The 17,631-nt window shown below is 41.2% G+C and overlaps 1 protein-coding gene across 3 annotated transcripts in view; it reads left to right on the top strand.

Moving 5' to 3' along the window:
- MCC (MCC regulator of WNT signaling pathway) overlaps positions 1-9,379 on the top strand; it is a 473,566-nt gene extending 464,187 nt beyond the window's left edge. For all 3 annotated transcript variants that reach the window (XM_028849659.2, XM_002804475.4, XM_015140595.3), the window contains 2 exons: positions 6,142-6,264; positions 7,622-9,379. In XM_028849659.2, the coding sequence (XP_028705492.2) occupies positions 6,142-6,264; positions 7,622-7,802 (304 nt within the window). In that variant the 3' untranslated portion in view covers positions 7,803-9,379. The remainder of the gene's footprint in view (positions 1-6,141; positions 6,265-7,621) is intronic.
- The last annotated feature ends 8,252 nt before the right edge of the window (positions 9,380-17,631 follow it).

Here is a 17,631-nt window from a genome sequence, read left to right as displayed (position 1 = left end):
TGTCCATTAGAGAAAAGGATAAGATAAAATACAGGCCAGGTCCAAGTCCTAAACAATACCCAGTATTTTGGAGTAGAGTATAGAAAGGGAGCAGCCAATGAAGCAGAATGAAATCCAGGCTCTGGAGGCCTTGTGCAAGCCATGAGCAAAGAGGCGGTCAGCCCTGCAGGTGATGCAGGCAGGTAAGAAAAGGACAGAAGGGACCGGACCACTGGATGCAGCAACGTAGAGATCACTGGTGAGCTCAGTGATCCACGTCAGTGGAGATAGAGCCTGACGGGTTAAAAGTAAGTGGAAGGTGAGGACGAGAGAAATCATGTATGCAGACAATTCTCTTAGTGACTAATTCCATGTAATCAGCAATTACTACGAAATTCCAGGCCTTGTGGCTGCATGGCTGTGACTCCCTGCGGTTTGGTCTGATTACAGCTCCTCTGACAGGTTTCCTGGCCGGCTGCGAAGCCACTCACAGCCTCATTGGGACTGGGCTCTTGCCCGATGACTCCTGCAGCTCCTCATTTGGACTCTAATCACAGAGTACCGCTGCTGGCCTTTTTAAGGAGAATACAACGTCCTTACTGATTGCTCACGAAGCTGTACTGCCAGGTTACCCAGGTACACCAGCAAGCACCACTTCCGAGGCTTGCTTGCTCTGCCCAGCTTACTGGCAAGCCACCTTGGTTTTCGTATTACCTTTAAATTCCCACCACGAGTCTGCCTCTTAATTCCCTGTGTATATTCCACTACCTTGAAACGTATCCCATTATGTTTCAATTAAAAATCCACCAGGTGGGATTACTCGGGCCTGTAATCTCAGCACTTTGGGAGGGCAAGGTGGGAGGACCACTAGAGCCCAGTAGTTTGCAACCAGCCTGGGCAACACAGTAAGACCCTATCTCTACAAAAAAAGTTTTAAAAATTAGCCCAGCATGGTGGCGCACACCTGTAGTCCCAACCACTCAGGAGGCTGAGGTGAGGGGACTGCTTGAGCCCAGGAGGTCAGGGCTGCAGTGCGCTGTGATTTGTGCCACTGCACTCCAGCCTGGATGACAGATCAAGAACCTGTCTCAAAAATAAATAAAAATAAAAAGTCCCACCCTGGCTCTGTCATTAGATTCATATAACCTTTTGTGACCAGGAATAAGAAGCCCAAAAACTGAAGTGGGAAGACATGGAATTGAAATCCATGTGTGTACTGAGGGACTTGGGTTGTCACAGTCATTACAATCCACCATTGTTTTTGCTTGATGGTATGGGGTATATTTGTGAGTGCTGATACTACTGGGAATAAAAAAGGAATGGATTATGCATTTCTGGCCATTCCAGGAAACATTGTATGAATACATTCCTATTGAAGATGCATATGGAATGTGTAGTGTTTAATTTTTGCTTTCTAATCTGTGAAGCCAAGAGCGAGCTGCTTTTGGCCTATCTCATGTACATAAACCATGTAAAATCTTTACTAAAGGCCAAGCAAATTTAAATTAGAAGTAGAAGGGAACAAGAATGCTTGAGGTTTCAATGTGACTTGAATTAGTAAGCCGTGTTTCTTTGCATTTTCCAAGTCATCCTTTGAAACTCTGAGGAAAACTGTAAACTTGATAAAGTGAGCCCCATGCTTGCAATTTTGCACATAAATTCAGAAAGTCAGTTCCAGGAGTAACTGAAGCTCATCCTCAGGTCCAGGTGAGGAACTCTTCTGGCTTATGCCCGTCCCTCAAGTTTGCCTGATAACAAGAGTCAGCTGGGGCACTTGTTAAACTGCAATTCCTGGGTCTCAACCCAAACCTACTGAGTCAGAAGCCAGGGAAAATATCTGGTAATATTGTTACTAGAAAATACTACCGATTCAGACCCCAAGAGAGGGTTTTTGGATCTTGTGCAAGAAAGAATTCAGGGCAAGTCCATCAAGTAAAATGAAAGCAAGTTTATTAGGAAAGTAGAGGAATAAAAGAATGGCTACTCCATAGAGCAGCCTCGGGGGCTGCTGGTTGCCTGTTTTTATGGTTATTTTTTGATGATATGCTACACAAGGGGTGGATTATTCATACCCTTTTTAGACCTTATAGGATAACTTCCTGACGTTGCCATGGCATTTGTAAACTGTTGTAGCGCTGGTGAGAGTGCAGCAGTGAGGAAGACCAGAGGTTACTCTCTTGACCATCTTGGGTTTGCTGTTTTGGCTGGCTTCTTTACTGCAATGTTTTTATCAGCAAGGTCTTTATGACCTGTATTTCGGGCTGACCTCCTATCTCATCCTGTGACTCAGAATGCCTTCACCACCTGCGAATGCAGCCCAGTAGGTCTCAGCCTCATTTTTACCTAGCTCCTATTTAAGATGGAGTCACTCTGGTTCACATGCCTCTGACAACATTAAACAATTGCTCTAGAGCAGCACTGTCCACTAGTGATGTAATATGAGCCACAAATGCAAGGCATGTATATAATTTTAAATTTTCTAGTAGCCCCATGAAAAAAGTACAGACACACATGAAATTAATTTTAATAACACATAACCCAGTATGTCCAAAATATCTCAACATGTAATCGGTATTTTTTTATTTTTAATTTTTTCGAGACAAAATTTTGCTCTTGTCACCCAGGTTGGAGTGCAATGGTGCGATCTTGGCTCATCACAACCTCCGCCTCCCAGGTTCAAGCGATTCTCCTGCCTCAGTCTCCCAAGTAGCTGGGATTACAGGCATGCCACCACCACACCCGGTTAATTTTGTATTTAGTAGAGACGGGGTTTCTCCATGTTCGTCAGGCTGGTCTTGAACTCCTGACATTAGGTGATCTGCCAGCCCCGGCCTCCCAAAGTGCTGGGATTACAGGAGTAAGCCACCGTGCCTGGCCCCTGTAATCAGTATTTTTTAAACTAAACAGATATTTTACATTTTTTGTGTGTTGTCTTCAAATTCCATTGTGCATTTTACACCTACAGCACATCTCAGTTTGGACCAGACACATTTCAAGAGCTCAGCCAGCCACCTGCATGGCTAGTGGCTCCTATGCTGGACACAGGTCTAGAGCAGCTGTTACTTGGCAGTGTTTTAGCGTTTCTTTGGGTCCTGATGAGTGATGCTGAAGTCACGGCTCTTATACTGCAGGTGTCTGCCTCACTCAAATGAAAACAGATAAACTAACCCAAATTTTAGGCTTAAGTCTGCAGTTTGGCCTTGTCTTTGCATCTTTAAATAAATGAGCATCATAGTTCTTTCCTGGGGTTTCTCCCAGCGGTTCACTCCCATTCCCTTCTAAAGGCCAGGCAGTTCTGAGCTCCCAGCAATGGCTACTCCCCACCCCTGCCACAACCCTAAGCTGGGGTTGGCCTGGGTCTGAGAGAGCCTCTCCTTCCCTTCTGGGGTTCTGTCCTCCTTTGGAGCCTGCTAGATCCGGAAAGCTCCCTCTGGTCCCCTGAGGGCCTGCGTGCTGGGGAAGGAAGCCTTTTGTCTTGTGGAAGGGCTGGGATTTCCACAGTCTCCCTGTTGGCTGAGTGTGGATAGGATTGGGGGAGGCAGGGGATTTGACTGCTCTAGGTAGCATCCCAGAGTTTTTTGTTGTGAATTTCTTACTGAGTTTGTGGTTACATTTTTAACTCTCTCCAGTTTTTTTTCCCTTTTACACTATTAATCAACATTAGAATGAAAGATAAAGGGTTCTAAATGGTAATAAAATACAGGGCAAAAAACCCTTCCCTGCTCTTTTTAGCTGGAGGGAAGCAGGAGTCCCTGGCTTCCCTCTGCTGGAGGAGGGCTGCTGGGAAGGCTGAGGAGGTGCTGCGGGGGCGGGTGGGGAGGAAGGGAGCTCCCCTCCTGCAACACCATCCTCACTGCTGGTAGGAAATGCTGCCACTCTCCAATGCCGGGAGGAAATGCAGCCAGATCTGAGATGTCCTGGAGGCTGCTAGGGCCCAGGAGAAACGCACGCTCCTTCCGGCTTAGCCTCTCGGGTAGGAGGACTTACTGAAAAATGAGTTCTGGACTGACGGCTGGTTGCTAGACTTTCGTTAAAGATCCTGCCTCTTCCATCCTTTCTCCCAAAAGCAGGCCTGGATTTTATGTTGTAATTCCTTTCTTCATTGATCAGTTTGGAGACCTTGACTTACCTTTGTCGTAGCTAAAGGCAGAAATGTACAAGATTAGATATATGAAGAGCCAGGAAAGGAGAACCAGGGTCTGAACCATTTGGGCACCAGAAAGGAGCCTTCTCACCTGAGGTCACATTCCCATGCCGTTCTTATACGACTCTAACTCGCACTTTACACAAAACATACAAAACTGTAAAAATATCTGGCGATGCAAAAGTGAGTGAAGTAGAAAATGAAAGCCTCCCGTCAACCCCCTTCATGAGTTAAGCATTGTTGAGTTTGTGTTTCACCTTCTAGTCTCTTACTACAGTGTCAGATATTCACACTCAGCTTTTCAGTTTTTACAAAAATGGCATCTTTACAACTCACCCTTTTTGCTTAATGTATCAGATATCCTTCCAAGGCAATGCATGACCATCTGGTTTTGAGATGGTCTCACTCTGTCGCCCAGGCTGGAGTGTAGTGGCAGGATCATGGCTCCCTGCAGTCTTGACCTTCTGGGCTCAAGCGATCCTTCCACCTTAGCCTCCTGAGTAGCTTGGACTACAGGCATGACCCACCATATCTGGCTAGTTTTATATTTTTTGTAGAGATGGGGTTTCACCATGTTGCCCAGGCTGGTCTTGAATTTCTGAGCTCAAGTAATCGACACTTCTCAGCCTCCCAAAGTGCTGAGATTACAAGCATGAGTCACTGCCCCCGGCCCTCCATCTGCATTTTAAAAATATTTTTCAAGCAGAGCATTTCAGTAGCATGGGTAGGCTGTGATTAACCAGTTCCCTGGTTGTCTCCCTTTATTAGGCATTATTGTAACCAGTGCCTCAGTGAATCCAGCTATAAGTGATTTATCTTTAGGAACTGTGCTCCTGATAATCACTGTAAAATCAATTCCTAGAAGTCAAGTTGCTTAGTCAAGGGGCATGTTCATTTATTATTTTGCTAGATCCTACCCAATTGTCTTATAAATTAATCATGCAAATTTACATTCTACATACAGTGAGTCCTTTTTAGAGGAATTCCTTCCCTAAATCCTGGTTTCTTAATATGTCCCAAAGAATCAAATACATTACCTTCAGTGAGTTGTTCTAAAGCTGTTTTAACAGTCACTAGAAGCTGTCACCCAGGCATGGTGCTCAGCGCTGGGAGTTCATTGGGGAACCAAACCAAGTAAGGTCCTTGCCACTCTGGAACCAGACACGACCACGGGGGAGCCTGATGGCTCCAGCACATAATACACTGACATAGTGCTAAGTGTGATATTAAGTGGAGGAACACTGTGCATGTGATAGAGGGATCTTGGAATCACAGTCGTCAGGAAGGCAGTGATTAGTGTTTCCCTGCTGGGTCTCGTAGGAATTAGAGGAAGGCAATGAGCTGACTGGACACTGGAAACCTCCCTGAACTGACTCTAAGTCAATTAGCTTGGGTTACCTTACCAAAGTAGTAGAGAGTCCATAGAACTTGAAGCTGCTTTGCCTATGGAGGGCAGGTAGTCAAAAATGCAAATGTAATTTCATGGGAAATAAGGACCCTTACAATGAGAAGAGTATCGTATCTATTCCCTCTACCAATTTTTGTTTTTGGCAAGGTGTGATCATGTTGGTCTCAATGAGTGGGGACCTGTTGAAGGTAGGTTGCTGAATCTGAGTGGTTCAGGAGATACTTAGGACACTTGAAAAAGAAAGGGATGGAGACTGAGATGGGGGTTTGTAGTCAGGCTGCACTCATTGCTGAGGATCTGGTATGCCAGCAGTAGAAAGGAACTTCTAGATTAGCTAAAAGACTAGAAACAGAAAGTCCTGTCTTGTTTCTTTGACACATGAAGGTCTTTAAAAAGCCCTTGCCATTGAAGAAATGGGTTAAATCTGCATTTGAGAAGGAATTCATTCAGGTGACAGCAGCGCTGCTGGGCCCTTTAGTATCTTTTCTCTCCCTTGCTTTTAGGCTTTGCAAACTAAACCTTCCTCTTCCTGTCACCACTTCCCAGGTAGTGGGCAACTCCAGCATCATCTCAAACTATTCCTGGCATATTTTGTCTCTCCTTGATACAGAGAAAAGAAGTTGAAGGCCAGAGTTCAAGAGCTGGTGAGTGCCTTGGAGAGACTCACCAAGAGCAGTGAAATCCGACATCAGCAATCCGCAGAGTTCGTGAATGATCTAAAGCGAGCCAACAGGTAAAAATCTCCCTATACCCAGCCCCCACCGCCCTCCACCGGTGGAACTTGGACTGACACCCCGCATGTAGACAGCACCAGGGATGGACATTTCCCTAACTCTTGAGAACTAACTCTAGAGAGTGGGCGAGTCCCTACCTGGTGCTCTAAGAACCTGGTCTTCCTTAGAGCGACATCTCCCAAGATGTTCATGGAAACTAAGAAATGCTCAGTAACAACATCCTCTGGCCAAATGTAGCATACTGTGGTATGTGCCTCCTGATATTATGTATCTTAAGGGTTCTGAGAAGTCATAGAATAAAAAATCTGTTTAAGCAGTATTTTCCAAACAAAATTGGCTATGGAATTTATTTGAGCAACACAATCTCCACTGGAATACTTTAGGAAATACTGCTCTAAGACTGGGCTCAGGACTCTTCTCTATAAAAAACGGAGGACCTCAAAGAGCTTTTGTTCCTGTAAGTTGTATTTATTGATACTTCTCATTGTTAGAAACTAAAACCAAGATAAATTCTTTAAAGTTTTTATTTCATTTACAAAAAAAAATGGCATTTTTATGAAAAACTATTTTCCAAGAAATAATTAGAAAGTGGCACTGGTCTTACAATTCTGCAAATCTTTAACGTCTGGCTTAATAGAAGAGAGCTGGGTTCTGACGGTTGCTTCTGCAGTCAATGTTCTGTGGATGTCTATTGAGAACACCTGGCATCATCCAGCTCTGTAGTTGGAAATAAAAGCTCAAGACCTCACAGACCTCCTGAATGGGTTTTACAAGTCCCTGGGGTGAGTCCTCAAACTGCCTGGGAGAACAGCTATAAGGGTAATGACTGTACATGGACTGGACTTACCTGGGCTCAGTGTATACCCTCACCCACCAGGCTCTGGTGGGGGCAGTACAAAAGCCTAATGTTTGGCTTTGCAGCATTGGCTTATGGCCTAATTTAATACTCTGAGTCCCACCAGCCCAAAGCACAAAGGGAAGCTGGAACAAGAACAATCTCTCTGCTCTCATCCCAGGTACGGTCACTGATTGCAGTGCCTCAGGAATACACTCCTGTAAGGGTATATGTTGCAAGCAACCATGGAGGAACAAATAGGCCCACTATTGGTATTCATCCATTTTGGACTTGGCCAAATTGGATTGTTGGTTTGACTCTTAGAACCCCTTCTAATATGTGAGAGTGACCAGCATCTAGCAATCCAGCTGGTTTCATCAGGGTTAAGCCAGTAGGTGACTGGCCATTGAGTGTTGACATCCTGATGCTATCCCTCCTCTCACCACTAGATTTCAGATTCTTACCGAAGAGGCTGAGTGATCTATGAATCTTCATACTAATTTCCCTTCATTCCCACCTAGCAACCTGGTGGCTGCCTATGAGAAAGCAAAGAAGAAGCATCAAAACAAACTGAAGAAGTTAGAGTCGCAGATGATGGCCATGGTGGAGAGACATGAGACCCAAGTGAGGATGCTCAAGCAAAGAATAGCTCTGCTGGAGGAGGAGAACTCCAGGCCACACACCAATGAAACTTCGCTTTAATCAGCCCTCACGCACCCGACTTCTGCCGTGGGAAGTAAACTGCAGCAGGCCACTGAGGACAGAAGGGCCCATGTACTTGTTGGGAGGAGGAGGAAAGGGAAGGCTGGCAGGTAGGTTGGCACCTGGACAATGGAGTGCCCCAACTCAGCCCCTGGGGTGGACTGACCATGGTGACACAGTGGACTGTATCCAGAGGTGGCCACTCTTGCCTCCCTGGCCCACAACAGCATGTCAACACATGTTCTGTGCCTGCTCAGCAGAACCTTGTTTCTGCTTTCAGCATTCACTCTCTCTTTCCTCTTCTGGTCTGGCGGCTGTGCATCAGTGGGATCCTAGGCATTTGTTTCTGTAAGATTTTCCATTCTATCCTCTTTTTGGTAGATGGTGGGCTCTTCTAGGATCTCCAGTTTCTCCTCTTTCCTCCTGCTTCATGGGAAAACAGACGTGTGTGTGCCTCCAGCATTTAAAAGGACTGCTGATTTGTTTACTGCAGCAAGGCTTTGGTTTTCAAGTCCCAGGTCTCAACTTTAAGATAGAGGCGGTCATAAGAGGTGTTCTCTGGGAGTTACAGGTCATGGGAAGAGGGTAGACAGGTGTTACTTACAGTCCCAGATACACTAAAGTTACAGACCACCACCAGGACTGTGCCTGAACAATTTTGTATTAAGAGAATAAAAACTTCCTTCAACCTTCATTTTGGAGGCAGGGCCAAGGAAGGGAGCATTCTCTTGATTCTGGGATTTCTCCCTCTCAGTGGAGCCTTATTAATATCCAAGACTTCGAGTTGAGAATCTTTTTGATACCTATAGTGGAACTAAAATTTTATCAGGGGTTTCTTCAAGAGCAGAGAAACATTAGCACTTCCTGCCCCAGGGCCCTACATAATTGCTGTTCTGCTGAATCAGATCTCTCCCACATGGGTACATTTGTAGCTCTGGACCTGTCTCTACCTAAGGACAAGACATTGAGATACTGAACATTTTGCAAAACTGATCACGCCTACTTAAGAGTGTGCATAACCCCCAGTTCAAGACTTAGCTCCTGTTGTCACGATGGGGACAGGGTGAAGGAATGGTTGTTAAGGCTGCTTTTCTGCCCCCAGATACATGGTGATGGTTAGCATATGGTGCTTAAAAGGTTAAAGTTCAAGCAAAGCGCTCACAGGGCTAGGCAGGACCAAAGTACCTGAATTCTTTCAGGAAGGTCTTCCATCTTAAAACAAATTCATTATTCTTTTTCAGTTTTACCCCATCTCTGTTCTACACTGATACACTTGAAGGACCATTTACTGTTTTTTTTCTGTAGCACCAGAGAATCCATCCAAAGTTCCCTATGAAAAACATGTTCCAATGCCACAGCTGACTACAAATTAAACTTGATGAGGTTTCTGCAGTAGAGTGTGTCCATGAGCTATGGGTGGGTCTATTTTCAGAGCATGATACAAATTCCACAGCCTTCTGTTCAATGGAGGATACTCCAGCCACCAATTCAGAGGGTAGACAGTTCTATCCGAAAAGCAACCACTGAGAGGCCAGCAGTGGGGCTGCCCATCTCCAAAACAAAACAAAAAAAATAAACTGGTTTCAGTCTAGAAGGACCGGCTTTGGGGTGCTTTGATCACTATGAAAATGCCCACTGGTTTCTATCCATCATATGGTCAAAGTTAGTTCCTGTGGTTTTTTTTTTTTTTTTTTTTTTTTTTTTTTTTTTTTTTTGAGATGGAGTTTCACTCTTGTTACCCAGGCTGGAGTGCAATGGCGTGATCTTGGCTCACTGCAACCTCTGCCTCCCGGGTTTAAGCGATTCTCCTGCGTCAGCCTCCTGAGTAGCTGTAATTACAGGTGCCCACCACCACACCCAGCTAATTTTTGGTATTTTTAACAGACCATTTCACCATGTTGGTGAGGCTGGTCTCGAACTCCTAACCGCCGGTGATCCACCCACTTCCACCTCCCAAAGTGCTGGGATTACAGGCATGAGCCACTGTGCCTGGCCATTCCTGTGATTTTTTTAAAAATTAATTTTTACTTGTCGTATAAAGTTGCATTTTGTCATGAGGAAAATATTTTGGCTAAAGCCAAAAAAAGAAAAAAAAATCAGTTTTCACCATTTTTCCAGCTTGCCTAGGGAAACGTCCTCCCTTGAGCAAAGTGGGATGTGCATGGCTCTTTTGTGATTAAGCAGGCATCAAACGGACAGTTTTCATTTTCAATGACATAGAAACATGTGGCTGAAGCAGGAATAAAATCTTGCCTACTGACTTCTGTCTCCATTCTTGCTCCAGGTAAAATCAGAGAACCTCCCCCCCTTCTTGGCCCTTTAATTCACCCAGGCAAAGGCAGCTTCAGCTCCTCTGTTAAAGGCTCCAGTTTTATTCATTCTACCTGACCTTAGTTTAATACTTTCAAATATGTGATGATTTGCGTAAAAACTATTTTGCAGGCAAAAGTGTTACTTTTATAAATATGTATAATAAAAAAGCTATAAAAGTTCTTCCTTTCCTTGTATTTTTCAAATACTCCCCAAGACACAATCCTTGAAGGTGAACTGGCTGGCACTTGATTATGCTAATTGTGGGAGCTACTGAACTATACTGATTAAGTTAAATGCTTGCAGGTGCCTGGGTAATTTTCCTTTGTGTATAACCTGGCTCTACCTGAATTTTTCTCTTAATATCTATCTCCATTGAGGGTAAACAATGATCTTGATTCTAATTTATATGAGTTTAAAAACCTTTGGATTTCGTATTTTGAATTGTTCTCCCTAGTTTCCTCAATGGTTTACCCCCCTTTTTAGTCAGTAACCATCTCTGTTCAGAATTCAGTCTTTGGCTTTTGAAGAAATGGGCACGGGGCAAAAGGACCCATTTCACAGTTCCCTTGGAATATATTTCTCATTGTTGGACTGAGGCAAACAAAACCAACTGTGCAAATCACAAGCAAAAGAGACTTCTGTCCATAGATGGAGTGCCATCAGTATGAGCTTACCAGCTACAAAACCTGTCATAGACTGGGGAACAGCAGGATTCCTTATTGAAACTTAGTTTTCTGTAGTTAATATCCATGCTGCCTGAAACAAATGTTATGTTTAGCACTTTTAAAATTAACTGCTTAATTCTCCTTTCAGATGCATGCACTAAGTCTTCTCTGAGCCTGCAGCAGTATTTTAAGAGGGACAGAATTCTAAGTCACTGCCTTGACATTCTACTCCAAAAGGCAGTCCAAATTAGAGCCCACAGGCTTTTTCTTAAAAGCTGTTTGTTAGGAAGTAAGAAATTTACCACTATAAGGAAAACATGAAACTATCTGAAAGTCTTCTGGTTCCTAACTGGATACAGATTAGATTATTTTAAATGAAAAAAAAAAAAAGTGACCCATAGTTACCTGATCGAGATTGGACTGCCCATGTCACTGGCATGAATTAAAGAACCTCCATAGTTGCCTGTTCCCTTCTGAAGGTGTTCCTATGGCCCACAAGAATTATCCAGCAATCACCTTAAGTCTATCAATCAACCTTAATAGCTCTCAAGAGTTTGGATTATCAAGCTTTAAATAAAGTGATATCAAGACTATTAAAAAAAATAAACATTTCTGAAACTGTCTTTTCATAAGGCTTTAAACCATTTGCAAATTCTTAATTGGTAGTATGTCCCTATCATTCTATTAAACTATTTACAGCTCCACCTACTTCTAGACTCAGGAAACAGAACTACTACTTAGAATATTTGTAGAGCCAAAATAGTAAGAGACTCCTGTAATGGTTGAGATTTCTGCACTGACCTTGATTAGGATGCAGCCATAGGGCTACCAAAGTTTTCAGCGAGGGCTGGGGAGGTAGAGCATAAGTAACATTTTTTTTTCTGCAGAAGGTGATGGCTTTATAGAACACTATAAAATATTTCAGGAAAACATATAGCAGTTTTTCTTATCCAATGGGAACAGCCTATTTGACAAGGAATGATGTAAGTTTGATTCACCTTTGAGCACTCTTACAGAGTTTATAGAAGAGGCGTAACTGGTTACAAAATAAAAATTCACTTAAAGTTTATCCACATCCTACAAATCTTATGTTTATATAGGTCAGGTTAAAGCAAGCTCCAAACCTGTGGCCTTCAGAAGTAGTTCCTGTTTCGCACACCTGAAATTACTCTAACTTAATACATTTGTATTCTCTAAGAAATAATGCTGACTGCTGTCATCACAGCATCACTCATCCCTCAGTGGCTGTTAAAATATAAACAAGTGGAAAAAAAGTACACAAGTTGATAGCAGCTGTTCATGTATTCTTGTTTTGCTAATACCTGTGTAGAGACAGACAGTTTCACATGCAGACCACCATATATTTTTGCTTAAAGGTTACATTGGGTAAATTCTTTATCACATTACATCTGGGTGAGATTTTGCATGTGACCAAGATGAAGAAATCATTCAGTCCCGGAAACATCGACTGCTGTGAAAAACCACATCCTTGACTAGTACTTAATCTTTCCACAGTCATTCATCTGCTAATCAGGTGAAATATCAGCTCAGCAGAACAAGGCAAGTTATATACAAATTTCCCCCACATTCACACTGATGCCGTACTTAGTAATTCTGGCTCTACCATTCACTTTTGCACTTTTTGCAAATCAAATTCATGTGGAAAAATGTTCTGTTTGTAGAACTCATAGTATTCACTTATAGTGCTCATGTCAGGAATGGCAAGTGAGTAACAGCCCCTGATAATCTGCTTCTGTTTGAACCTAATGCAAAGATAATAAAACATGTCCACTTCTTTTCTAGTTCTAATCAGTTTTTAGACATCTTGTCAAGACTTACTTTGCATGAGATTTGTTTCCTATTATTTGAAAATGTGCTGTACACTTGAATTAGAAAAACCTGCTTGAATGTATTGTCAGTTATTAAAGCACATGTGACTAAGTTTGCATTTGTCAGTATTGTTCTACTGTTTGTACTGAAAGTCTCATTTTAAAATTGCTACTTAACACTGTACTATACCTTGTAATTTTTTAGATTCTTCACTTGTATTCTTTAAATGTTTCCAGATGCCTTTAGTTTTAGCTGCTGTAAAATAGCTACTTTGTGTTATTTGATATAGAATTGTTTTTTAAAAACTCCATTTATTTATACAGAGACATTTATAATATTTTACAAACATTCTTATATTCTGAATAAATATTTCTAATTCCACAGTGTACCTTAACTGTGTTATTTAAAGGGTAAGGCTATCCTTCTGTAGAACTGTTTGTCATACAGACAAATATCAAATCCATGATGTTCACATGAAATCAAGCATCTAATCAAAGCAGGGGGGCTGGAAATAAGACTATTATTAGATCAAAATGGCCAAAGAACCCTCCTTTAGAGCCCATTTCTATTTGGCTTTTTAAAATTTGGCATAAATCAGAAGCTATCTATTGAAGAGTCTTTTCCCCTCTTAAAGATCATTAAAACAGGGAACGTAATCAAGGACTGGAAATGCAAGGAAGTCATATAGGACAACAAGATGGCAAGCAGCATTGCAACACGTCTGTTAGAGAAAGATTAAAATGTTCTCAAGTTTTCACTATGGAAGGAAAGTAACTTTGACATTAAGTATAACACACTGATCACTCTCCTTTTGAAAATTTTAGATAAAAGTTACTATCATATAGCTAAGGTCTCTAATGGAAAAGAATGTATTTCTTTTCCCCCGAGATCCAAGGTTAAGTATTCCTATTGCAAAACCTGATTCTAGCACAAACTTAAGAATTGCTGGATTTTAAATACCTAATGAATTCACATCTCAAGCCTTAAACTATAATCTTGCTTTAAAGCAACAAACTTGAGGTATTTTCATTTTTGCAGAGACTCTACAATATTTCTTCCTGGCTTTTTTTTTCCCCCAGACGGAGTCTTGCTCTGTTCGCTCAGGCTGGAGTGCAGCGGCGCGATCTCGGCTCACTGCAACCTCCGCCTCCTGGGGTCAAGGGATTCCCCTGCCTCAGCTTCCCAAATAGGTGGGACTACAGACGCGCGCCACCACACCTGGCTAATTTTTGTATTTTTAGTTTCACCATGTTGGTCAGGCTGGTCTCGAACTCCTGACCTCATGATCCACCCACCTCGGCCACCCAAAGTGCTGGGATTATAGGTATGAGCCACCGCGCCCAGCTTCTTCCTGTTACATAAACATACTTTTATCATGTTCATCTCATACTTGCCATTTGTATTGGTCCAAAGAGAGCAACCACAATGAGCAGCTCAGAACCTAGATAACAAGTAACGGTAGCAGAAACCAAGCTAAGGTAGTCACAAACTGCCCAAGCAGCCAATTTTATTGACATTACAAACAATCTAACACAATGATGTTTTTACAGAAAGCCAGTATCTGAACAACCTTCCATCATTCAAATTGTATTTTGTAAGATTAAAAGGCTTTTAGTTTCTAACCTATCATTTACATCAAAAAACTTTCAAAAAATTAGAGCATTAACTGTTAAGACATAGGATTCTGTTCATTTTGTCAGTGGAGAGTACAGAGTACAGCTGACATTCTAGTGGGTCTTTGGAATTACAGTAATCCTGAAAACATTTAAACTCCAATTCACAAACATGAATCACTGGAAATCCTTTGATAGTCATACCCAGCAACAGAGGTAAAAGTCAGTCTTTATCCTTTCGTTAACACTGAGGGAAAAAGACAAAGTTGCTGTTCACCTACAACAACATAAATCTAGAAACAAAGTAAAACCTGTTCTAAATGTTTCAGTTCTTATAACAAGGTGAACACTACAGGTGTTCTGGGGTTCCTTTTCTGCTATCAGTAAATGTTTGACAATTTCCAAAAGAGCACCAAGAACTCTAATACCATGAACAGAATCACTTGAAGTAGGTTTACTTATACAGTCTTTCTCCAAGCATTAAAATGCCCTATAAGGTAAAATAAAACACTGCTATAATCTAGGCAAAAATTAAAGCTTAAATCATTTCACATAAGACAAAAATAATTACTAAAGAAATAAAGTTCACAAATCTACTTGGTTATCACATTTACTCTAAAGTCCGGTTTTTTCATTGACCATAATATACTTAGTGAAACATTTCCTCAGTTTTTGTCTACCAGCAAAAGGTCTCAAAATAATTTAACATGACTCAGCATAAATATCTTCACCTTTTTCTGACTAAAACTTACTCCCAAATTGTTTAAAGACTATGTATCTTCCAGGAACGTCTTCAAAGCATAGCATAAAAAGCCACATCAAATCTTGTTTTGGAAATAGGCACAGTATTAAAAAGTCAAGTCTTATCCCCTTTCCCATCCAAACTAATTTGTATGCCCTATTTTGGTTAGGCAAAAGACAATCTTATTAAGAGAACATCACTTAAAAATGCTAATACATGAACTATAATTCCGTTTATTTTATTCTGAATTAGATTGTTTTCAATTTTTATTAAAGCTAACAGATAAAACTGAATTGTACATGGATATAGGATAAGTCAATAATTACCAAGGATGATTTTTCAAAAGTACTATAAGGTATTAAGCTAATAAGCAAACTTCAAAACAATTATTTTTTAAAAATAGACATAAAGCAAAATAGTTTATGGTTTTATTGTCCTTCGCTATTTTTGTTATTGAAGAAAGTTTCTAATATTTGTAAAATGGAAGTCAGGTTAGCTGTCTCCTGTCCTAACTTTTAAGTGAAATATGACCAAAGAACTTTAAGACTCATTTCTTTGGACACTTGCATTTAACATTAAATGTTTACTTGTGCAACATCCTAACACAAACCTAAAAGGAACCAAAGAGACAGCAGTCCCCTAGAACAGTAGTGAAATGCACAAAGAAACTCTTAGCAGTATGTCTTCTGTGCTTTTCTGTCAGTGCGTATCATATGTATAGTGCATAAAGAATACAAGTCTACTGTTATATGTTCCAAAAGCACTAACCCATCTAATTAACCAATCGCTGAAGAATTATCTAAATTTCATTCACAGTTGATAACCTTTACTTTCATTTGCTGCCAGTCTATTCCTACATATCACAAAAGCATATACTTGCTAATCTCTTAAAACTTAAAAAATGACAATGCAGACTTGTGCTCAAAATGAAGCTACAGATTTAGAACCTCAGATTCAATGAACTAAAAGAATACATTAAAATGTTAAACTTGACCTCAGAAATTCCACTATACTAAGGATGTTGCCTAAGACCTCTCAAAGACTAAGGACCAGCAGAACACTGCCCATTTCACTCTAGAATCACACAGAAGTCTGTTGTTCCCAAGCCAATGTGAAAGCTACAAGCATTGAGACTCAAAAGAGCACAGGTGTCCACAGGTGACCCACACATCAAAAGTGAGATCACCTTCTCAGGAAGGAAAGATAAAATCACTACTTGCAAGTCTGTGGCAGGTTTGCTATAGAGATGTAATACAAATTTAAAAAGATGGATTATTCTATAGAAATGATAAGACACCAGGGAGAAAAAAAGAACTCAATGGACTTTTTCCTGGCCAGTCACACCAAGAAAAAAAGGATTAAGAAACAACAGGTCTTCAAATGGCACTTAACGAACAGTGGCCAATAACCCAAAAACCACCCAACCACCTACAGGAAACCTTCCCCCAAAAAGCAGAAAACACATATTCAGGGCTGTAGTCTTCTACTGGACTAAAAGACTGAAGTCTACTAAACATTAGGGTCCATGTGGGACAAGGTTACAAACACAGACAATTGATTTCTGCATTCACTCTTCAGAGTACCTTTGACCAATGCTACCCAACTAACGTAAGCACCCTGTGAAAGCTCATTCCTTTTAGGTTGTGCCTTCAAGCTGCTAACATAGCTAGACCATACTCCTCTGCTAACCACAGAAGATCCAAGATAAATGGAATGTTTTTATTGGTGATTTCATTACTCTGATAACCCAGATTAAAGATTTCATTATGAACAATTCTCAAGATAAGACCCCCATACTTTATCATAGTTTTTCTTTACACTTGTTTGTACTCAGCTGGTGGAAGTCAACCCTTTAAGTCCACTCCCATGCATGAGAGTAACTTTCACTCTTTTCCCTATTTACAGACTACTATTTCCATAGTAAATGCTGTTTGTCACAAGGAAGTTAGATGGAAAAGAATGAATCACCATTTAGGACAAATGTATAAGCACTGTGATGTGACCGACACCACAGCAGATTATGGCTGTGTTCTGAGTTGTCTTCCTGTAAGAAAGCAGTGCACTCGAGTTTGACTGGAGTTCTATAGTATCAGTACAGGAAGGACCAGACTCCTCACCACTCCTCACCACCAGTCTTTAAAGTGAGAAAAATTACTTTAAATTCACTGGATTGCTTGGCAATCATACTTCGAAAAAATTAACTTTATCCAGGGCTAGAAAACACTTGACAATGGCGATACATGCGCATATACAGATATTCATATATATACCGATAGACAGATATTCATATATATATGAATGACTACACTTAGGCCATGCAATGGTCACATTTCTAGCCTGGAACATAATATAGCACTCAAATATTGATAAATACTCTAAAGTTTCTTTCTTATACTCTTTGCCCAGCAACTATAGCTATTCTTCTCCCTTCAGGACACTTTGATTCTATAACAATAATCTATCATATTTTTTGAAACTGCAATCCAGAATCCTACTTTGAAAGCATGGGGCAAAGCCTGTACTGCCCATTTGCAATCTGCCATCTTTCTGACACAGGAGTACAGACTTCAAGAGTAACTCAATTCTAGGAAGCAAAAAGATGCTGAGAAAGCCCATCATCATCTCATATTTATAATTTTTGGCAACTAGACAAATGCACTTTAAAG

This window comes from Macaca mulatta, chromosome 6 (assembly GCF_049350105.2).
Source record: "Macaca mulatta isolate MMU2019108-1 chromosome 6, T2T-MMU8v2.0, whole genome shotgun sequence".
NCBI classification, from domain to species: domain Eukaryota; kingdom Metazoa; phylum Chordata; class Mammalia; order Primates; family Cercopithecidae; genus Macaca; species Macaca mulatta.
The sequence above is the reverse complement of the archived record's forward strand: the minus strand, read 5'-3'. Positions and strand labels throughout refer to the sequence as shown.